Source organism: Trichomycterus rosablanca, chromosome 19, assembly GCF_030014385.1.
Source record: "Trichomycterus rosablanca isolate fTriRos1 chromosome 19, fTriRos1.hap1, whole genome shotgun sequence".
Taxonomy (NCBI): domain Eukaryota; kingdom Metazoa; phylum Chordata; class Actinopteri; order Siluriformes; family Trichomycteridae; genus Trichomycterus; species Trichomycterus rosablanca.
In genome coordinates, this window is record NC_086006.1 from 4,623,652 (window position 1) to 4,648,627 (window position 24,976).

At 37.8% G+C, this 24,976-nt stretch overlaps 1 protein-coding gene across 1 annotated transcript; it reads left to right on the forward strand.

Moving 5' to 3' along the window:
- Positions 1-4,737: 4,737 nt before the first annotated feature.
- Positions 4,738-22,679, forward strand: masp2 (MBL associated serine protease 2). The gene is made up of 11 exons (XM_063015566.1): positions 4,738-4,845; positions 4,943-5,159; positions 7,479-7,656; positions 8,473-8,604; positions 13,770-13,966; positions 16,381-16,528; positions 17,528-17,646; positions 17,744-17,822; positions 18,781-18,903; positions 19,757-19,831; positions 21,878-22,679. Exons 1-11 carry the CDS (start codon positions 4,817-4,819, stop codon positions 22,654-22,656), a joined length of 2,076 nt encoding a protein of 691 aa, XP_062871636.1. The 5' UTR covers positions 4,738-4,816; the 3' UTR covers positions 22,657-22,679.
- Positions 22,680-24,976: the final 2,297 nt, after the last annotated feature.

Sequence of the window (24,976 nt, forward strand, 5' to 3'; positions counted from 1 at the left end):
GGTAAACTACCATTAAATACCTGAGCGGGATTGTATAGATTATAGAGAGTAATACAGTAATACAGCTGGGGGCCAGCTGTAGCCTAGTGGTTACGCTACTGGACCAGTGATCAGAGGGTCGCTGTTCAAGCCCCACCACTGCCAGGTTGCTGCTGTTGGGCCCTTGAGCAAGGCCCTTAACCCTCAATTGCTCAGACTATATACTGTAACTGTAATGTAAGTCGCTTTGGATAAAGGCGTCTGCTAAATGCTGAAAATGTAAATGTAATAGTTATAATGTTACATTGATCAAATTGTGATCTGTGGTGGAAAAAACCCTTATTAAATACCTCCGAGACTGGATTATTAAAAATTTTTGTCTGCAGAGAACGTCCACACTGACAAAGTCTCAAACATAGACTCTGTGAATGTGATAAGACAGAAAGAAAATAATCCCCCTTTATACTCCCATCAGTGAGCTTGTAGGATGGTGTAAGATTCCATTGTTAACAGAGGCGGTTTCCGAAATCGCATACTTAAACAGTACATACTAGATTCGAGGCAGTGCCGGTAAAGCAGTACACTCTTTCAGTACGCAAGTGTGCAGTATGCATGCAACCTCAGACGTACTACGTTCGCCTTCTTACCAACGTCACGTGATGCATGACGCACATCGCCACAATTATAACGCTACTCATAACGTTATTCAGGGTTCATTTTTGTCTTACTCTGCTTTTACTCTGCCTTTCCAGCTCCAGACCGCAGTGTGCTGTGTTTCCAGGTACTTTTCATTTTACCAGGGTCAGGGTTTTACCAGGGTCAGGATTGCGGTAGATCTGATTTATTGGCCGAAAGGTAGGAAACACATTTTTGAATTCATGTGTTTGAGCTAACAGTTATACTAAGTCAATTATTTAAATAAATTTACGTATATGCTTTTGACTTTGCAGCAGCAGTTTAGGGAGGGCTCTTACCTGTTCTAGCATGACTGTGCTCCTAAAAAAACATAAAAAGATTTAAAGGTTTAAAGGAACTCTATTGAATATTGGCTTTCTTGACCAACATCAGTGCCCATCCATATAAATGCTCTTTGACTAAATGGGCACAAATTCCCACATGCATGCTTCGAAGTATTGTGAGAAGTCTTCTTATAGATAAAAATTATCTTATAAAGGTCTCTCTATTTAAATACAAATTATTTTTGAAATGGGATGTCCAACAAACTCATGGTCAGATGTCCAAATACTTTTGACCATAAACTGTCTGTCTTTACATACTAAGCTAAAGCAAACCAAACCAATGCTGTGGCACCATTAAGTTCGTATTCCACTATTAACTTGTCACTGAGTGCCATAAAACTGGCAGGTGTTTATTTTCCCATCAGGCCATTCAGACAGTGTCAGTATGACAAGGCGCCTCTTGGGAATGAAAGGGCTCAAACCCAGAAGCTAATCTTTTTATTGACACTGTCAGTCAGTGAGACGGGTGAAAAGCGACTGAAGACTAATCAGATCATCTTCCATTAATTTTCATCATAAATAAGTATCGTTTCAGAATATTTCACAGGCGTAGCGGTGCTGCAGACAAAGATCTTAACTTTAATAAGAAAAGATTTATTTGGTCATGAATTAAGACCAGAGGCTTATTGGATCAAGATCTTGCAGTGTTACGGCTGTTAGGAATCTTGTGTAAAATCCAGCAATATAAGGACAGCGCTGGATGACGCGTGTTTCTGCCTCAACAAGTGAACATTTCATGTACTGATTTAATAGCTCATGTTAGATAATAAACTCTCATATCTGTGCATCTCCTTTAATTCACATACAGCGTGCTGAACAAGTACATTTAATTACCAGAAAACTATATCTTTACAATCTCAAACTCAATTTGGAAGACAAGCATTTCATATTGTCCACATTTACACAGACACAATCTGCCGAAAACTTATGCTCATGTCTTTAATATTATTTCTTTAAGAAATAACATGGGGTCATTGGTAGCCTAGTGGGTAGATCTTTGGGCTATCAACTGAAAGGTTGAGAGTTCAAATCCCAGCTCTGCCATGCAGCCACTGTTAGGCTCTTGAGCAAGGCCCTTAACCCTCTCTTCTAAACAAGCTGGGATATGTGAAGAAATAATTTCGTTGTACTGTACACCTGTATATGTATATATGACAAATAAAGGTGTTCTATTTTCACTATTTTACTCACACTGAGTGCTGCTGCAATCTATTATGTTATTATTATGTTATTATATTATATCCAAGGCCCTACCTAATTCACGGCCATGAAAATAAACGAGCCGTTTCCAGTGTAATATGCAACTTGCTGTGAAATTCCAAATGTAAGGTTTGCGATTTTTCATTTTTCATTCCTGTAGCATTCAAGTGGCTCAAGTTTACTGGTTAATTTGCACTTTGTGGCGGTCCTAGCAATCCTACGGCAGTTCAGTTAGCAATCAGTTAGTCAAAGTGTCCAAGATGTCGAAGCGTAAAGCTTAATTACATTAACTACATTACCTTAATTAAATTAAGTTAGGCTATGCTGTGTATTGTAGCTTTCATTTATTCTATCAATCAATTTATGAGTGGTATTGATTGACTGCTGTGAAATGTGACACTTTTCTTTAAAAATCTGTGATTTTTGAAAAACAAGGTCCGTGAAATTATTAATTAAATTAATAATAAATAATTATATTATGTAATATTACATTTTGTTAGCATTATATATGTTAGTATGTTATGTTGAGATACATAACATTACTTCTGAGATACATGTTTGAATCTGTCTGTGCTGTCAGCCTGCCGGGCATCTGCACAGACATGATTGGCTATATCTGAGAGGACGGTGGCTGAAGCCCAGTGATGGATTGATGTCCTGTCCAGGGTGAGTTCATGCCTTGCGCCCCCCTTGATTTGCTGACCAGAATAAAGCCGTTGATGAAAATGAGATTAAATTAAAAACTATTATTCTTTGACCTTGTTTTTGGATCATGTGATTTTATTTTTGACACATGGTGTGCAGTGAATTACATTCAGAATGTAATAGTCCTACATTGTGTGCCTGCCATTAGCAAATCACTATCCTTTAATACGTGAAATTGCATAGTCTGCGCTAAAATTCGTCGTGTGACGTGATTCTTATATAAGCCCCCTGAATACGCACAGTCTGCAGCTGGCCAGCTAACGCAGAACACCTCTTATTTACAGTGGGGGGTTTATTGTGCTGTAATGGTTTACAAAACGTCGGCTCTACTTTCTAAATCACTCCAGCTGTGACCTAACAACCTGTGAACCCTTGAGCAGACAAGATGAAAGAGGTCGCCACATTATAGCAGACACTCACAATCAGCGCAAGCATCCGCAACTGGAAATTACCATTGTCATTGATGTGGATAATTATTATAATTTTCCTTCTACATCAACTATTAGCAGTATAGTGTATCATAAATGAGCAGCCCATTATAAGCTTGCTTGTGGAACATTTGTTGCATTCACTCACTCTTGCTCTCTCGTTCTGAGAGCCTCTACCTATTTAAACAACCATTTATTCTATGCCAAAAATGAGCGAGGCTACGCTGTTACAAAAGCTTTGAATCAATTTTGCTTTTAGGATAATTAGCACATGTTGATGCAATTTGCTCCCATTCAACACAGACTCGGAGCTTGATTAGCAGGCAGTGACGCCACTCGGCTTGGATCTATTTTTTACCTGATAGCCAGGTCAAAAAAAGTTGGAGATAAGCGTTCGGGTTCTTTTTGCACTTTAGTTTTACTTCATTACACTACAGTAAATGCTAAGCCTTTAACTTTTACACTGAATTTTATTATAAATAAACATAAGTAAATATCTTCCTTAATGATCACATGAGAGAAGGAACTAGATGTAAAGTTTTTAAAACCTATTTTTAGCTTCTAACAGAAAAGTGTAACATTTTATTAATGTTTGAGTTCAGCTTGATCTTAGTTAAAATGGCAAAGGGAAAAGTTGTCTCAACTGAAAAGGGTTCATAAGTGCAAAATGGATGGCAAGAGCTTCAGTCACAAAGACTGCTAAAAAAAGTGTTTTCTGTATTTTTGGCTTGTGTGGTGTACACCAAGAGAACGTACCACAAGTAAATGCTAAAACTATAAAGTGGTGGGGCTACTATTGCACACATGGTTTGGGTCTACTTGTCCCCTTGGAGAAAACAAGTCTTACCCCGATGTTTAAAATAGGTCATGCCCTCAACATTAAAAACATTTTATATATTTCTGTCTTTACATATAGAATTCATTCTCAGTTTCTGTCTGAATAACACAAAAAAAAAAAACACATTATAAAGTTATCATTTTAAAACACAGGATCGAATGTTTTTGGGTTTAGGAGCTGTTTATGTGTTTGATTATATTTGTGGTCATTGATGAATGGCATGTTCTATAATACATCATTATAGAATACATCATAATACATCATACCCATGATCAATATGGTTTATCTATAAATAGAGGAAAATCAATAACTGAGCAAATGAAGTGATAGACAGGCTTACAGAAATAAATAAAGGCTACAAGCCATTAACAGCTCTTTTTTTTAACTTAATACTAATCAATCAGAAATCAATAAGTCGGCCACTTGAACCGACTAGTTCATTATGTAAATAGATAGTATGAATTCGTACCTTTTCACTGAAAAACGACAAGAGGTCGGTAGCTTTTCTGAAACCACCTGAACCCTTGTCAACATTCGGGAAAGTCCAAACCAGTATTTACACAGCTTTTGTAACCGGATTGTAACCTACAGTGCTCGTCAGTTTAGCCTGACCGAATGTAAAGAGACGTTTTATCTTCAGAAAAAAGATGAAAAGGAAAGCAAAGCTGGTTTTGAGGTAAAACCACACTTTTTATTTTAATTCATTAAAAGCAGAAAAAGAAACAATATACAGTGTCTGATTGCTGATGTGTGGCTTGCATGTCTGCCCTCAGTGTGTTATTGGCTGTGGTTAGTTTCCTCCCGTTATCACAGAGCCTGGACTTAACAGGATTGTTTGGTAGCTTCACTTCACCCAACTTTCCAAATGTCTATCCTAATAACCAACGCATGGTGTGGAACATCACAGTCCCGGTAGGACACAGACTCCGGTTATACTTCCATCATTTCAGCATGGAGCCGTCTCTTAACTGTGAATATGATTACTTAGAGGTAATGTCCAGTTCAACCTCAGTGATACTGCACACAACATTTCTAATTTACACTTTATACTTCTGCATACTAATGAAAAGTGTGTGTTTATAAGCATAAACGAAGATATGTTTTTTTAATGTTGGAGAGTAAAATGTGTTCCCTCATTATGTTAAAGTGTCATGGAAAGTTTTTCCAAATTTTTCCAACACAATTACCTAGTATTTGTTACATGACATTGTTTAAAATATTATTTAAAGTTCTCAAGAAGAACAGTAGGAACAAACTGAACCTCAATCACTCCTACATAAAATTACAATAAAGGCAAAAATAAGTATGCCAACCCATGGCAGTGTGAAGGAAATAAATAATAAAGGTAAGTAAAATACAATTTTAAAAAATCCCTATGGCCTCCCTAACACATCCATAAATGTATTTCATACTGACTCTCACACCCGAGTGTGGCTGCACTGCAATCCTCGACATTTTAGACAACCATCTTCCAAAGGGGGGTTGGGAAGATCTCCAGCAAAGAAGTATAGTCTTCTTAGGTGCCACCTTACTCGTCATCAAGAACTGTTGCTGTAATTAAAAATTAGGGCTGTCGAAGTTAACGCGATAATAACGCATTAACGCGATTTCAATTTAACGCGATTAAAAATAATAGTGCCGTTAACGCAAATTCTAGTTAATGTTGAGACTTGACTGGTAGAACTACAACGCTCGGTTACATTATGTTAACAAAGGTTTGTTAACATAATGTAACCGAGCGTTGTAGTGATGCACTTATAAAGAAATAAATACACGCTATATTCACAAGTTGTCGGGAGCAGAACACTTTTATTAACTTATTCTGTTAAGGTACCAAATACCGGAAAGCTGAGTCAAGCACGTTAGTCCATGCACTATGGAAGCCCCAAAGGGTCAAAACACACTCACTTCGTGTAGAAACGGCCATCAAACCATTGTCACAATACAACCACAGAAAAGTCTGTTACAATAACTACGCCTTATCCCACCTAAAGCACCGCTGATCTACAATGTTTGCTGATGGAGAAATTTTAAACTACAATCTGACATTTACTGCCTAGTATGTGAGTGAATAAAACTCCCTTACAGTTTTCTCTTGTCCCAGCAGTTTTTAACATCAGTACATTTAGCATAAAATGTGTTCACCATTTTAATTGTAACATTTCACATAAAAATCCTTGTTTTCTATAACATTTACACAGTTTTTTTTTAATGCGATTAATCGCGATTAACTATATGAAATTCTGAGATTAATCGCGATTAAAAATTTTAATCGTTTGACAGCCCTATTAAAAATATATATTTATAGAATCACTATATCCAAAAAGTGCTAAGGCGACATTAGGATAGATACGTACATTAGGCATGTTAGATTACATTTAATAATTCATGTATTTTGTAATTTAGAACAAGTCATTTTAAATGAGACATTTTAAACATTTAAACACAGAAAGTAAAAAGCAAATTATATTGCAGAGGCATAAAAGGCATTAATAAACAGACATAAAAGGCATTAATTTAGAACAATGCCCCCATATTATAAGTAGGTTCCATTTCCTCTGTACAAATCTCCATCCAAAATGCTGATAAGTTATAAGAGTGACATTAGCAGGTGATCTTTGCCCCTGCTGATCTATACACACAGTTTTAAAATGGCTTTTACTGGATTAAAACAATTAGACATGACTTGACAGAGCAAATTAAGGTCCTAATTAGAACCTTAATGAGAATTTCAGGTTTATGCCTACAGTCTTTTAAACACGTGGATATAATCAGTGAACCTGTTGAACTGACGTACATTTCTTTGTCTTTAGTTTGTGATTTGATCTTTAGCCAAGTCACAATAATAAACACATTGTCTCATTACACACTTGTCAGTGGTTTTAATGTATGTGGCTGATCAGTCTATAAGAATAAAATGTAACTAATTTAAAACAGACGATGAAATCTTTACGAGAAAACATAAAGCTTATTAGAATGTGGACAGTTAAGCAACAATAATCCAAAACACAAATAATGTGGAAAAAGAGGCCTGAGCAAACAAAAAATCATTTAAAATTCATCCTCACTGTTTTACAAGTCTAATCAGCATTACAAGTAACATTTAAACCGCAACTAAAGATCCAGAATACATAAGAACATAAGTAGTTGTAACTGATATTTAAAGCAGTATGTGTATTTTGTTATTATAATTACTAAAAGTTTATAAAATTATACAAAACAAAGGTTTCCCAAAATTTTTAATATATAGATATAAGAATTTAATGATGCTTTGTTATAGCTACATAAATTATTGTTTTGGTGTGACAGTTGTTTTCAGAGGGCAATGGTACCGTCCGGTTTTGTGGTGAGGATGAGAAAAATGATGACGATGCACCAAAGAATGAGATTTTCTACTCGACCTCAGACACCATGTCTGTGATCTTCAGATCTGATTTCTCCAATGAGGATCGATACACCGGCTTTCAAGCTTTTTATTCTGCAGAAGGTAAACTTATAAGTCTTACAGGGCAAAACACACAGACCAGTTCAAAAATGACTTTCAATCTTAAGAGAGTGCATGATTAGCAGAAACTTAAACTCGATACTATAAATAAAAAATTTACTATGTCGTCTGTTTTAAGAGCAGTTTTCCAATGTACGAGACAACAAGAATTAAAAAGAAAAGAACCTGTTTCTGTGCTTTTGTAATATATACAATTAAACATTTCATTCTAAAAAAAAAACAGGACAGGCTTGATGCAGGAATTTCAAGCTCAAGCTTGACTATACTGACACAAAGTAGAGATGTCTACTGTGAGGCGACAGCACTGTCCACTGTGACACTGTGCCTCCATGGAAAAAAGTTCACTTTTACAATTACTGAACATTATTAAAAGGAAAGATTGTGTAGCTCAGTGCTAAATACACCCTGTCCTGTTTTTGGAATGTGTTGCAGCTATCAAATTTAGAATTGGTGTATGCAAAAAGCAATAAAATAAGGACTGTCAAGACATACAGTATATCTTCTGTCTAGGTGTATATAAATCCTTAACTTAACATTATATACAGTCACGAGTAAGTGGAAGCAGTACATGAGAATTTCAGCCCTTCTTTAAGTGCTTTCTTTAAATGAGCAGCCCTCTCTCCTATTGATCATGTGGCCATAATTAGCTGTAGCAAACAAACAATAATAAATTTGTAATTGTAAACCCAGTGCTTGTAAGCAGAAAGCCCTGTGGCATGCACATTAAAACGTGTGGGCAAAATGAAACTTTGCTACAATAAGCACAAATTCTAATTACTTGCTTTTCACTGTGTGCAGACATCGACGAATGCCTGATTACGCTGGATGGAGAACGTTTGTGTGACCATTACTGCCACAATTACTTGGGGGGCTATTACTGCACTTGCAGACAGGGATACCAGCTCCATTCCAACAAAAGAGACTGCATGGGTAAGAATGCCAACCGAGCGTGAAATCAGTGACATTCAGTGACCAGACGCATAAATGAGCAAATGAGAAGTTTTTCTATTACTCCTAAAAGCTTTTAAAACAAACGTTTTTATTCGTTGAATTTGTATCTGTTTGTACATGGAATGATTTATTGTCTTGTTGATTAGGCTGGATAGGAGATTTTTTACTGTAATTTTAAATGTCATTTGTATTAACAAAATAAATTAGAATTAAGTTACTTCAGCAATAAACATTGTAAATAAACACATGTATTCATGGCTTGTTTATGATATTTAGATATTTTAAAATCTCTCTATTATTGCACTTGTTGTCAGTGTTGCAGAACACTATTGATTATTCTGAGCACTGAACTTTGTTCCTTTGGCAAGCCGCAAGTAAATGGTTGTCCTTTTTTTCTTTTTGCTCAGCAGTGCATTATCATCGCAAACTTATTCAGTGTGTAACATCACACTAGTGGCCTCAAGCCCCAAACACATTATTAACCCCGACAGCAGCTGTTGCTTTGTGATAACATTGGGCATATAAAAAAACACGAAAGAAAATTGAGTTGAAAAACATTGTAGGTGTAATATTTTACGGTAAAAAGAAATATCGTACTGTTATATGTTATTTATGCAGGAGCAAGATTCTCGTAAGGCAGCAGGATGGCACAGCAGTGTTAGCGTCCTAAAGCTCCAGGGTTTGATACTAGGTTCTGACAGAGACAGTAAAAAAAGACGTTACAAACCTACAGCATTCACTACTTTATACTTTGAGTAAATTTTTACTCATATCTGTGCACTTTTTATAAAGGCACAGATATAACTGATAACTAAATAATAAGCTAAATATATAAATAATAATAATAAACAATAATATATATATATATACCGATCAGCAATAACATTAAAACCACCATATAGAAGCACTTTGTAGTTCTACAATTACTGACTGTAGTCCATCTGTTTCTCTACATACTTTTTAGCCTGCTTTCACCCTGTTCTTCAATGGTCAGGACCCCCACCGAACCACCACAGAGCAGGTATTATTTAGGTGGTGGATCATTCTCAGCACTGCAGTGACACTGACATGGTGGTGGTGTGTTAGTGTGTGTTGTGCTGGTATGAGTGGATCAGACACAGCAGCACTGCTGGAGTTTTTAAATACCGTGTCCACTCACTGTCCACTCTATTAGACACTCCTACCTAGTTGATCCACCTTGTAGATGCAAAGTCAGAGACGATCGCTCATCTATTGCTGCTGTTTGAGTTGGTCATCTTCTAGACCTTCATCAGTGGTCACAGGACGCTGCCCACTGGGCGCTGTTGGCTGGATATTTTTGGTTGGTGGACTATTCTCAGTCCAGCAGTGACAGTGAGGTGTTTAAAAACTCCAGCAGCGCTGCTGTGTCTTATCCACTCATACCAGCACAACACACTAACACACCACCACCATGTCAGTGGCAATGCAGTGCTGAGAATGATCCACCACCCAAATAATACCTGCTCTGTGGTGGTCCTTGGAGAGTCCTGACCATTGAAGAACAGCATGAAAGGGGGTAACAAAGCATGCAGAGAAACAGATGGACTACAGTCATTAATTGTAGAACTACAAAGTGCTTCTATATGGTAACTGGAGCTGATAAAATGGACAGTGAGTGTAGAAACAAGGAGGTGGTCATAATGTTATGCCTAATCAGTGTATCGGTGACCCCTGACCTCAGCCTCACTGAGCAGGAACATCAGTTAAGTCTTTCTTGACTAACATCAGTGCCCAGCCACACAAATGCTCTTCTGGCACAAATAGACACACTTCAAAGTCTTGTGAGAAGCCGTCTTAAAAGAGTGGCTGTTTCTGTAGCTGAAAGATCACATGAGGTCACTCTGTTTTAATATTTGTTTTTTAAATGGGATGTTCAACAAGTTCATGGTCAGGTGTCCAAATACTTCTGGCCATATCGTGTTATAAGCAGTTTTAATTCAACCTGACCAGTTGTGTGAAAGATGAATCAATAGAATGATTATACCTGCAGAGATATTTTTGTAGCAATGCATCACAAGAGATTGCTAAATACATGGAGGTAACATTGTCGTGGATGGGCCATGTAATTGTTCTGTCTGTGTAAAACTACTGATCTCTGTCAATCTGAAAGACTGGATAAATTACTGTTGGTTCCTGAGGGAACAGCAGGACAGAGTGTAGTGGAAAATTGATACCTGTTTGTGGCTGTAATCGACCGATGATAGTAGATAATTAATCACAATTAGCAGCCTAGACGTGGCTCCTAATTATTATTCTTTGCCGAAGAAAGTGGCATCACATCATGCTGAGAAATGAGGACAGTGACCTGCATCTACATCTGCCTAATTATATAAATTACCTAACCTTTAATTGTACCGTCGGTAAGGCCTCTTTCTTTGTTGCATTCTTTCATGTTTGGATCGTTTAAAATAGATTGCACCAGATGGCAAAGCCAGACACTGTCCATGATTTTATTGATTACAACTTGTCACGGTAGTGAAAATCTCTAAACCCAGATAATAAAACACTGATACACTGCATTAATAAGTATTCATCCCATAAACAGTTTGTATACAGTGCCTTGCAAAAGTATTCAGCCCCCTTGAACTTTTCAACCTTTTGCCACATTTCAGGCTTTAAACATTAAGATATGAAATTGTAATTTTTTGTGAAGAATCAACAACAAGTGGGACACAATCGTGAAGTGGAACGAAATTTATTGGATATTTTAAACTTTTTTTAGAAATAAAAAACTGAAAAGTGGGGCGTGCAATATTATTCAGCCCCCTTGCGTTAATACTTTGTAGCGCCACCTTTTGCTGCGATTACAGCTGCAAGTCGCTTGGGGTATGTCTCTATCAGTTTTGCACATCGAGATACTGAAATTTTTGCCCATTCTTCCTTGCAAAACAGCTCGAGCTCAGTGAGGTTGGATGGAGAGCGTTTGTGAACAGCAGTTTTCAGCTCTTTCCACAGATTCTCGATGGGATTCAGGTCTGGACTTTAACTTGGCCATTCTAACACCTGGATAAGTTTATTTGTGAACCATTCCATTGTAGATTTTGCTTTATGTTTTGGATCATTGTCTTGTTGGAAGATAAATCACCGTCCCAGTCTCAGGTCTTTTGCAGACTGCAACAGGTTTTCTTCCAGAATGGTCCTGTATTTGGCTCCATCCATCTTCCCATCAATTTTAACCATCTTCCCTGTCCCTGCTGAAGAAAAGCAGGCCCAAACCATGATGCTGCCACCACCATGTTTGACAGTGGGGATGGTGTGTTCAGGGTGATGAGCTGTGTTGCTTTTATGCCAAACATAACGTTTTGCGTTGTGGCCAAAAAGTTCGATTTTGGTTTCATCTGACCAGAGCACCTTCTTCCACATGCTTGGTGTGTCTCCCAGGTGACTTTTTATAGATATCTTTGAGAAATGGCTTTCTTCTTGCCACTTTTCCATAAAGGCCAGATTTGTGCAGTGTACGACTGATTGTTGTCCTATGGACAGATTCTCCCACCTCAGCTGTAGATCTCTGCAGTTCATTCAGAGTGATCATGGGCCTCTTGGCTGCATCTCTGATCAGTCTTCTCCTTGTTTGAGCTGAAAGTTTAGAGGGACGGCCGGGTCTTGGTAGATTTGCAGTGGTCTGATACTCCCTTCATTTCAATATGAGCGCTTGCACAGTGCTCCTTGAGATGTTTAAAGCTTGGGAAATCTTTTTGTATCCAAATTCGGCTTTAAACTTCTCCACAACAGTATCTCGGACCTGCCTGGTGTGTTCCTTGGTCTTCATGATGCTCTCTGCACTTTAAACAGAACTCTGAGACTATCACAGAGCAGGTGCATTTATACGGAGATTTGATACACACAGGTGGATTCTATTTATCACCATCAGTCATTTAGGTCAACACTGGATCATTCAGAGATCTTCACTGAACTTCTGGAGTGAGTTTGCTGCACTGAAAGTAAAGGGGCTGAATAATATTGCACGCCCCACTTTTCAGGTTTTTATTTCTAAAAAAAGTTTAAAATATCCAATAAATTTCGTTCCACTTCACAATTGTGTCGCACTTGTTATTGATTCTTCACAAAAAATTACAATTTCATATCTTTATGTTTAAAGCCTGAAATGTGGCAAAAGGTTGAAAAGTTCAAGGGGGCTGAATACTTTTGCAAGGCACTGTATATTATAAAGGGCAGGTGGGTGCCACACAGCACCAGGACCCTGAATACGGACGGACACACTTTGATTAATATAAGGATATTGTGTTGTTATAAAAAACGTAGAACAGAGCAGTACACAACCATCAGAAAGTGACTGTAATATCAATAAAATGTAAAAATATGTAAGAATGCAGACATGTACAAAATAATTTACAATATATATTTAGCAAATTGCAAGTGGGAATAGGGTATTTGTTTAATACTCGGGTGTGGTAATGTGCAGTAGTGCATGTCTGAGTAGGTTTTCCCAGGCCACCAAGATGCAGAAGGTGGTTTAGATACTTTAACCTGTAAAAATATTTCTTCTCTCATATCTCACACATTACCTTGTAAACTAACTTAGTTTGTAGGTAGTAAACATCTTCAATGTTTTTTTTGGGGGGGTCTATAAGTACAGTAAAGGCTGTCCTAAAACAGAACAGATCAGGGATCTAGTCACAGAAAGCAAAGCTCTGTAGAATGATAGATGACCCAGGGCATTAAACATATCTTAGTGATTAGTTCAGTCCAATGAAAAAGTATGAAACGTTAGAAAATGTTAGAACGGCTACTATGACACCAGTTGCAAGACAGATAGAAGCCAGTGGCTGCATGTAGCGAGGCTTTAGAATTGCTGTATACCACCACTTCCCAATCAACCTGACAGAATTTACAGCAAACTATTAAACTAATGGTTGCACACTTGGAATTATGTGTCTAATCAGAAAATTCCAAAAGCAAAAGATTCTAAGCAAAATGATTGCAGTGTGGGGTAAATACTTTATTAATGCATGGTACCTTATACATTTCTATATCCAGTGATGACAGCCGTGCATCTTAGGTATTCCAATCACATGTTATTGGTTTCTCAGAAAATAGGTTAAAGCGACTGGCAGTGCCACTGTAGTGATATACATTCTTTATGTTTTTCTTTTATTTTACAGTGAAATGCAGTGGCCAGGTGCTGGTGGGCAAGTCGGGCGAGCTCACAAGTCCAGAGTATCCTCTTCCTTATCCTCGAATGTCTCAGTGTGATTACACCATCCGCCTGCTGGAGGGCTTCCAAGTGAGCCTGGAATTTCTGGATCCGTTTGATGTGGAGACGCATCCCGACACTCCCTGCCCTTATGACATTCTGAAGGTTAGTACCTAACAGTAAGCATTTTGATTAATCAAATGAAATGATAATCAGGTCTAAAATAGTAACTTTGATTATGCTTATATATTCTGTAAAGATGTTTGATACTTGGGATGTCCCAAAAGTATTCCTCTAATCTTGCATTAAAACCTAACTAAATAGTAGATAGACTAATCTGTATTTTAATATTTCTATTAAGAGCTTTATAGCTTTGTTCTATTGTATTCTTATGCTGCTGAGTCCAGTACATTACAAAAAAATAATTGTCTCTATTATCCCCCCATTTAATTGATGCTCATTATCTCAAATTGCCTGAATCCCCTGGTTTGTATGACATGACTTTAATGTTTTGTTACCTTATTTTTAGCCAAACGAAATATTGTGATTATAATGTCATATGTTTCCCCTATTAACACCCACTAACAAATTCCACTCTATTACACATTGGTTTACAGTTTGGAATGGTGGAAATAGATACATGTTTAATGTGTCACTTGTGGAGCCAACCTTTATCAATAACAGATCAGTTCTCCTGGATGAAAGCTCTACCTGTTATATGTGTGTTGTTGAGTAATATTTATCACCAGTGTCTCTTTGAACAATTGGGAATTGAGAAATGTTGTTCATTCTATCCAAACAACAGATCCAACTTCACTTTCACAGATTTACAGATAAAAATGGCTAAGAATGGTTGCCAGAGATCCAACACAATTGGCCTGTTGTTCATATAGGGGTGTGGTATTAAGCCGGATAGGGTCTCCTTGTAACTGATGCACTATGACCTCTGCTGGCTGATAGAGGCGGGGAAAGAGTGTGGATCAGGGTGTGTCTCTCCGTACACAAGGCTGATTCGCATACATGCACTCGCCTAGTGTGGGTGAGAAATGCATACGGCTGTTGCCCACATGTCGGAGGGGGCGTGGGTTAGTTTCGTTCTCCTCAAATCAGAGCGGGGGTCGGCATTAGTGGAGAGGAAGCATGACGCAATCGGGCAATTGGACGCACTAAAAAGTTGGGAGAAAAAGGGGAGAAAAAGCATAAACAAATATATATATATATATATAAAATACAATGATGAAGTGAAATCTTTCCTGTTGGATTACTTGAACAAAATAAAATACAATTGATCAGATGAGAGGTGTTACAATGCAAAAGCAAAAAAAAGCTAATATAAAATGAAATTATGGGAAGTTCTGATGTGACCTAGTTTATAGGTTAACTCTGGTAAGTTGCCTTGTAGCTCACTTTCTGAGTTTAAAAAGGGAATGTAGGCTCCCAGGTGGCGCAGCGGGATATTCCGCTGGCACACCTGGTGAAAAGTAAAAGGATGCTGTTTAGGTACTTTTACTTTTAACCAAGTTTATGTGATTACTTGACACGAATTTATAACTACTATGTAAAACTTTTGCTTGCAGCCAAAGCTCAAGATTGCAATGTAACTTCTACAGTCTACACATAACACTAACACCTAATTTAAATCCAATTACTTATCTAAGGTATTAACAGCATGTCCTGAGAGAAACGATGGACTTTATATGATGATTAAAAACAAGCACATCTCAAGGATGAAAACAGCTTGCTTATTTCCATTGGGGTCCTGTTGAAATGAGTGGTACGAAATATTTATTTTTTATTCAGTTAAACTTTTATTACGACTGAGAGTCACGATTTCTTTGCAGTGAAGACGTGCAACAAAATGCAATCTTAAATCTTAGAATTTATATTAAGCAATTCTAAATTAAAGAGCTGCATGTAGCCACAGATCTCAAGTCCACATTAATGTGTCATTTAAATTTATATATTTACTGATCCAGACAAAACAAATCTGCCAAAGATTCTGATAATAGCTTGTCAAATTAGCACCATGTACACACATTTGTAGTTGTGAACAGAGCTATTAAAGAACTGTTAAACAGTGCTGTGTTATTCTGAGTGCACTAACCAGACATGATTAAGTGATATTTAATAAGCCACATCAAACAAGAAGCTTGATGGATCCTGCCATTGCCACTAACAGTAATTTAACAATGTATTAAAAAGCTTTCACAATTAAATATTACAGGATCAGTGTGTGTAATACGCAGTTCCGTCCCTGGTCTGACTCATTTCCTTTTTTTAACAAAATGGGTAGTATTTACTTCCATACGCAAATAACTGGCTTTGTGCCTGGTGGATTGTGTCTCACTTGTGCTTCCTCCCACTCTGTAAAACAAACATGTTCGACAGCCATTAGAGTACTCCCCAAGACCCACTAATCAATGAGACACGGGTGCATGAATAGACAATATATGCTCTCTCATGTCTCCCAAAACGGTGTGTTTTTCTCCCTAAGGATCTGTTCATGCTTTTCCCTGCATTTATTCACAAGTCAGACTGGTACATTCTACTAAAGCATCTGCTTTACCTTTGATCCATAGATCACTGTGGGTATGAGGGAGTATGGCCCATTCTGTGGAACAACGCCACCCGCCAGGATTGAAACGGGCACTCATGAAGTGCGCGTGACGTTCCGCTCCGACGGCTCTGGAAAAAACAGAGGCTGGAGGATAAAGTACTCGAGCACAGGTAGCCTCCGAGCTGTTAGGACATTAATGTTAAAATGCTTTCTACAATTCTGTTCTACCATAATGTGTGCATTTACATCCAGTGGGTTCATGAATTGTACTGACAGTAAGGGCATCGGTTTTCTAGATGATGAATGATCTGTCTCTAAGCTTTAAGGGGAAAAAAATCATATTCAGCCTCAGCATTCATTAAGACGGTTGTCTGTAGAGTCATTTTAGGTCGGATACATACAGACACATACATACAGATTTTTAGATGGGGGAAGGTTAATGTCCTGGTTTTCTCAGCTTCTTTATACATGGATACTGCCTTCACAGCTACACTATATTGCCAAAAGTATTCACTCACCCATCCAAATAATTGAATTCAGGTGTTCCAATCACTTCCATGGCCACAGGTGTATAAAACCAAGCACCTAGGCATGCAGACTGCTTCTACAAACATTAGTGAAAGAATGGATCGCTCTCAGGAGCTCAGTGAATTCCAGCGCGGTACCGTGATAGAATGCCACCTGTGCAACAAGTCCTGTCGTGAAATTTTCTCGCTACTAAATATTCCTCAGCAATAACAATTATTACAAAAAACATCACAATATGACATTACAATGAGGTAAATGAAAGAATAAAAAAATTAAGACAAATGTAAATACAAGTAAGATATAAAATCTAAAAAAAAATATATATAAAGAAAAGAAAATATAATAATATAAAAAATAAGAATATAAAACATCTAACAGGACAAGAACAAAAGAAACTAAAAACGAAAAAGGGGGGAGCCTAAGGTGCAGTTACAGACGTTGTGCAATTTAAAAACTGTGCAGTACCATGTGCAAAATGTAAGTTTAATTGTCTTATCAATCATATTAAACCCTATGGATTAAGAATGGGATGTCACTCAAGTTGTATGCAAATATGTGTGTGAAGGCAGACGAGTGAATACTTTTGGCAATATAGTGTACGTTCTATGACTTAACGTTCACTGTTCCTCTTTCTCTCATAGCCAAACCATGCCCAAACCCAGAAGCTCCTCTACATGGAAACATTCACCCTCAGCAGGACCAGTACATCCTAACAGACACGTTCAACGTCACATGTGACCTCGGTTATAGGTTAACTCTGGTAAATTGCCTTGTAGCTCACTTTTTGAGTTTTAAAATGGAATGTAAAATGAATTGTTGTGCTCTTTGATAGATTAAAGTAACTTGTATGTCTGTAGGGAAAGGAAAGCTTACCCGTCTATCAAGCCATGTGCCTGAAGGATGGATTCTGGGATGGTCCGATGCCTCTTTGTACTTGTAAGTTACTTAAATTAGAACAAGTGTGAACTGTATATAATTGTCAATGGGGTTTACTGAAGGAGTCAGTATAATACGCACTGGCTCGCTGTACATGGGCAAGTGGGGTGATTTTAAAGACCCTGGATTAGATTACAGGCCCTAAGAAACTGACAGGTCTACCACAATATCCTCTCAGGAGGGAAATAAGGGAACATTAACTGTCCAAGGTTAGGGGCCCAGTGCATTTAAAATGTAAGGGGGTCAGTATTTGCACAAATATCTTAAAGCTCATCATACACAGAGAGTGTATTAAATAAAGCAGTGTGTTTTTACAAGACACCCCAGGACAGCTAGTGCAGTTGGGAGTAGTAAAACAAACCTGGATATATCTTACAAAATAGCCTAACAATAATGATTAAATATTTAAACATGCATTCCTTTCACTCTTACATTAATATTTAATTGTTTTACACCTCCCTTAGTGATGGATACACTACCATGAGCTTTGTGCTCCTAAAATGTGTACACCAGCAGATGAAGGAGATAACCCTCGGCTTACCTAGTTGCTTTAAAAGAAAAACATGCAGTTTGTGTAAATAAATCATGTTCTATATTTATCATTAAATATAGAATATATAGCGTATGCAACTTTGTGAACCTCCTTGGGCAGAAGCAGGACTAACTTGTACAGTGTGGGCAGCATGCAGGATGAAAGTGTGCCAGCTCAAAATGAGGGTTTGCAGAATCCAGTGCTCCTGATGTAAAGATTGCTGAATGAAGATGTTTCCAAAAGCCCTGTGTACACACAGGACTCAAGGGGACCCTAAAAGATGGGGCATAGAGGTGAACCATCAGATTTAAACAGACAAAGATGAAATAAAATGTGTGACAAGGTTACATCATTATAAATGTAATTTTTAATATTTACTGAACCAATGATTCATTAATAACAGTGTTTTTTTTTAACTCTTTGGAGTGGTTGACTGTGGAACCCCGAAGAAAATCAGCAATGGTGCAGTCGAAGTCACCAAGACCACATATAAATCAACAATCGAGTACCGCTGTGATGAATTCTACACGCTGAAGACCAGCACCAGTGGTGAGCAACAAGCACACTAACAACAATTAAGACATCTGAGAATTTACATGTATAGACGTTAGCAACAACGTATGAACAAAAGTATTAGGACATCTTTTAATTTTTGAATTCATGTGTTTCAGCCACAATAATTACAAACAGGTGTAATAAATCAGTTATATAAAGGAAATGACATTCTTCCAACTTTGCAGTAACAGTTTAGGGAAGGCCTTTTCCTGTTCCAGCATGACTGTGTCCTTGTGCACAAAGCAAGCTCTATAAAGACATAAAGAAAAGCTCGATTTAAAGTGACTCCAGGGACCTGCACAGAGCCCTGACCTCAGCACCACCGAACAGCTTTAAAATGAACTGGAACATCAGTTGACATTTTCTTGACCAATATAAGTGCCCAAATACAAAGACACTCTCTTACTGAATGAGCACAACTTCCCACAGACATACTTCAAAGTCTTGTGAGAAGCCCTCTCAGAAGAGTGGCTGTTATAGCTGTAAAGATCACACCAAGGTCACTCTATTTTAATACCATTTATTTTTGAACAATCCACTAAGGCAGCTGTAGCCTAGTAAGTAAGATACCGGACTAGTAATCAAAAGGTTGCCGGTTCAAGCCCCACCTCTGCCAGGTTTCAACTGTTGGGCCCTTGAGCAAGGCCCTTAACCCTCAATTCCTTAGATTGTATACTGTCACAGTACTGTAAGTCGCTTTGGATAAAAGCGTCTGCTAAATGCCGAAAATGTAAATGAAATGGGACGTCCAACAAGCTTATGGTCAGGTGTCCAAATACTTTTGACCATACAGTGTATATTTAGTCGTTAGTTTCAGCTTAACTAAATTCTTCTCCACTCTGTTTAGGAGTCTACAGCTGTGCTCATGATGGCTTCTGGCGAGACACACTGGGGGGAAAAAAGCTTCCTAAGTGTGAACCTAGTAAGTACTTTAGTCTTTAGCTTTATACCTGCCATGCTCCAGTGCTTCACGTTATTACCTTAGTAGTTAGATGTACCTTTACTTGTCGCTGATGTGGTACAGGGTACCTTTTGTACCCTAGTTATGTATAATAAAAGTATTGTTCTATGTGCATAATACACATAAATTATTTGTGCATTCTATTTACTGAAAGCTTTTCCTTTAACACAAAGACAAAACAATGTACTGTACATTTAAGTACTAACATTTGTAGGAATAATGTCGCTCATAAAGATAATTTACAATTTAGAGATTGCTTGTACAAATGTTACAGACAGACAAAATGGAAGAAAATGTAAACTAACAAGCTGCTTCAGCATTTGAAGAAACTGTGATGAGGATTTAATTGCACAAGCATATTTTGTTTCAGTACTGGTGACAGGATTGCTGCTGTCAGACTAGGAAATGTTTATGTACTGCATTTAGGCACTTCGATATATTAGTAAATAAATCCAGACCGATTGCAGGGGAAAATTTTATCTAAAACATGGTATTTAGGAGATTCACAGTGGCAGTAAATGATGATGTGTGGCAGCAATCAGTTACAGCATAGTGTTACTGTAAGAAGGTTTTTTTTCATTGCCTTGTGTATACTTGGAAGGATGGTCCTAATGTTTTGGCTCATCAGTGTACATGCATTACTAATAAAAACACATTTTAGGGAGAACTTACAAAACAAAGCTATAGATTTTTCAGACTGTTTTAGGTCACACAGTAAATAAAGCTAAACATTGACATGCTGGCCATCCATAATTTCCTGGTGTATGATTATCTAAACATTCTGTTATGGTGTCTCTAAGTGTTTTAACATAAAGGGCAAACAATTTGAAATTTATATTAATTCAATTTGAATCTTTAATTTTGATGTTAGTCAAGTCAAATTTATTTGTATAGCGCTTTTTACAATGGACATTTTACAAGAGACCAAAAACCCCTGCTGAGCAAGCCGAGGACGATAGTGGCAAGAAAAACTCCCTTAAAAATACAGGAAGAAACCTTGAGAGGAACCAGATTTTTACGCAAAGACCACTAACAATACTAGAAAGTAAAAACTATTTTATTTTTAATAAATAAATTTGACAACCTGGCAACCCAATTCTGCCTGGTTAGTTGGAAGAAGGTGTTGGAATTGTATTTGCCAATTCTTTTTATTTTTTTTATTTTTTTATTATTAATTTATTTATTTATTTTTAATAATTTAGCGCGTGCAATTTCATCCCGTCAATCATCCTCTCACTAATGAATGAATTGAAATTGACTTTGCCAGTTCTGCAGCTCAGATGGAGTGACAGCAGCCAAATAACACACTTCTAGTTTGTTGATTGACTACGTTTTGAAGAATACCCTGACATGGGCAGTGTGGCTGTAGTATCAGATTTTCTCAGTGTCTTGATGGTGGACTAAATTAAGGTGTGTTTAGTGATTGTGTGACCTCACAAAGAGATTGTGAAGACCTTGAGAAAAGCTGATCCACGAATTTCTCACACAGACATTGACGATTCAAATCGGTTTACATGTATAATGAATCGATATTCACTTTAAACAGCAGAGGGCACTGGCGCTATTCACATTGCCTGGTTGACGTCACTACAGGGTTGCCAGGTGCGGAATTTTCCAGCCAAATTTATTTATATGAGGATACTTTCTATATTTGTATTATTGATTTATTTATTTGATGTGGGATTTGTTTTAAAATTGAATTTCAGGTGGTTTTTTTACATGAAAAGGGAAATGTGCAGCATTGTTTTGCGTAGTTTGTACCTACCTCAGAAAGAAAAGGGCATTCATTATTTAGATAAATAAAAGATAAGCACAAATACAGTATTTTATTTAAAAGAGAAATAATAAAAGGAAACTGTCATTTGTCTTCAATTTCATTTTATCATGTGTATCATTACATCCTTACTCTTGAGTTGGCAGGGCTGGTCTTATGTTTACAAGGGGTGTGAATACTTTTTAAATCAGACTTAATGCTTATATTAACCTGCAGTCTTTCTTCTCTGCCAGTCTGTGGGAAGCCTAAAGGAAGGCTGGCCAGGGTGATTGGAGGTGAAGATGCAGAGAAGAATGAAATACCCTGGCAGGTAATGATCCTGAAGGGAGGTCAGGCCAAAGGCGGTGGTGCTCTTCTCAGTGATGACTGGGTCCTCACAGCAGCTCACATTCTACATGACTTAAACGAAGTGTCCAGCTTAAGTGTTAAGCTGGGCATGGTCAATCGCCAGGATCCCGAAGCAACAGTGGGCATTCCTACAGAATTCTTCATCCATCCTGGGTACCATCACAACGGAATCAACTTCAACAACGATATCGCTCTGATTAAACTGAATCACAAGGTGCCTATAAGTGCAGCAATCATGCCAGTGTGTTTACCCAAGAATGAGGAGCGTTTTATCCTGAAGACTGATGACTTTGGTACAGTGAGCGGGTGGGGCGTGTGGAAAAAGTCGATTAAATGGGGATCTCCCACTCTAAAGTTTGCAATAATACCTGTTGCTGACTTTCAAACATGTAAAGATAAGTTTGACAGCATAAAGTTAACAAAAGGGAAGCTCACGGTAACGGACAACATGGTGTGTGCAGGTGTGCCTGAGGGCGGAGTGGACTCTTGTCAAGGGGACAGCGGTGGGCCGTATGTATTTTTGGACATGGAAAATCGTAGCTGGTACATTGGGGGCATTGTGTCTTGGGGTTATGCTTGTGCTGAGCCTGGATTTTATGGGGTTTACACCAAAGTGACCAATTATCTGACTTGGATTGAAGAGGTCATGTCAAAAAATAGTTAAATAAACAGATAAATAACAATAAATGTGATTTATGCTCTCTCATTACTGCTGATTTATTCCAAAGTATGTGGTTAGCCCTTCTAACTTGTGGATTAGGCTATTAAAGCCACAACAGTTGCTTATATTCACAGCTATGAGCACAACACCACCTTTTTCACAAGTCAGTTCATCACATTTCTGACCAGGAGCTATTCTGGTGTTGCTATTCTGAAATGACCAGGAGCTGTTTTTTTATGGTCGAGCCACTGTGCACAACCCCAGTGTCACCATGAGCCCATACCAAATGACGTCTGGTGTAAAGCACATTGTTTCAGAGTAATAAATCACACTTCATTAGCTGCCAGTCTGAACGCCTAATGTAGGTGTGGCTAATACCACTAATATATAACACTACCTGCCCAAACACCACTATGCATATTAGTAAAGTGTTGAGGAGTGAACTCTCGGAGCAATGGCCTGGGGCCTGCTGATGGTTTTGTTTTGCCCCCTCCATTTCAGTGACCGTAAATTGTGTTTTGTAATAGTAAAGCCCTAGTTTGTTTGTTTATAATCAATAATGCAGTTTGTTTTTATTCATTTTCATTGGGGCGGCTCGGTGTGTAGCACTGTTGCCTCACAGCAAAAGGTCCTGGGTTTGCTGTCTTTTCTGTGCGGAGTTTGCATGTTCTCCCCGTGTCTGTGTGGGTTTCCTCCGGGAGCTCCAGTTTCCTCCCACAGTACAAAGATGTGAAAGTGAGGTTAATTGGAGATACAAAATTGTCCACGAGAGTGTTTGGCATTAAAGACTTGAACTGATGAAGATTGTGTAAACAGTAACTACCTGTCCTGTCATGAATGTAACAAAAGTGTATAAAACATGACATTAAAATCCTCATAAATACATTAATAATAATAAAATCCTTCAGACATCAGGAGATATACATGGGCAGCATTCAGACACAGGGGCATTTCAGATGTTTGTTTGATATACAGGCTGCAGCTCTGAGATTCACTCAGCCATTAAAGCTTTCAGACAGGAAGACTTATGAAACAAGGATTGCACACACAACCAGCCTAACTACCAGGCTCATGACTCTGCATATATAACACCTGCCTACCAAATTCTAATCAATAATGTCATGGTACCACTGAATTCAAAACGTGATTATTAAAATGTTCCTGACCTGGTCACTGTAAACCATTAAATGATCTTAATAAAATATCAAAGTCTAAGAAAGTAATAAAGCAGGTGAATGACCCAGTATATTGTGTTTAGAATAGGATGTGGCCAGGTCCTTCTGACAGCCAGTAACAACTGGTGATCAGACTACTTGCCATTTTGACTCTGTCCTTAACCACTATTGCTGAACTCTCACCACCAGCACCACCAGGGGGGACAAAAATTGCTACTCTATTGCCAACTCAGGTAAATCCAAGATGGTGACTGAGAGCAGTGGTGGTTTGTAGGGCTTCTTTCCTGCATTATACGCCTGTCCTGGTGAGTATTTCTACATTTTATACTAGGGTGCAAAGGAAAACCACAAGTAAGAACTAATGCAAATGTTCAGAGTACAGATACAGAGACGAAGGTTGTTTGCTCATGCCTCTTTTTGTCTCCATTTCTCTTCACTCCAGCTGTACATGGACCCAATGTTCAACTGGATCAAGCAATTATTTGGTATTTGGTTATTTATTGGCACAGAAGCAGTTTTGGTACAGTCTTAGTCCTGTGTGGCTGGAGAAAAAAAACTGTATTGGCTGTATTTAGGATGGAAATCACACAGGACATGATGTTTCCTGATCACCAGGAAAGATGTGATGCGATCTTATTCACAGGAATTCTGTGGAAACACACTGAAATAAGAACTACACCAAACTTGCCATTATCTGAACTAACAGCTCCACCAGTCTCCCTTTCGCAGGATTGTGATTTTAAATTAATACGTTATGATATACATATATGTTATAATGAGTTATGAATCATTTAGTATTTCAAGTCCATGCCAAAGGGTATCATTATAGGACATTCAAAAATTCTTAGTATTTTCTCAAAGAGTCCAAAACGTATTGCTAAATTCTTCCTTGGACTTTAAACTTGGCGAATTAGCAATATACTAACAGATATGGTTGATGACCTGTGTACATGCTATACATGTAATAAAAATTATAGCTTGTTTTAGAATGCAGATACTGAAAACAAATGCACAGTTTCTATATAAGAAGCTGCCATTAGATAACCACCATTTCTAGTGCAGCGAGTCCTATGAATTTGATCATTTTATCAGAACAAAAGAACCAGGATGTGCACCTCACTTTCTGTGCTGAACAGCACAAATCCAAT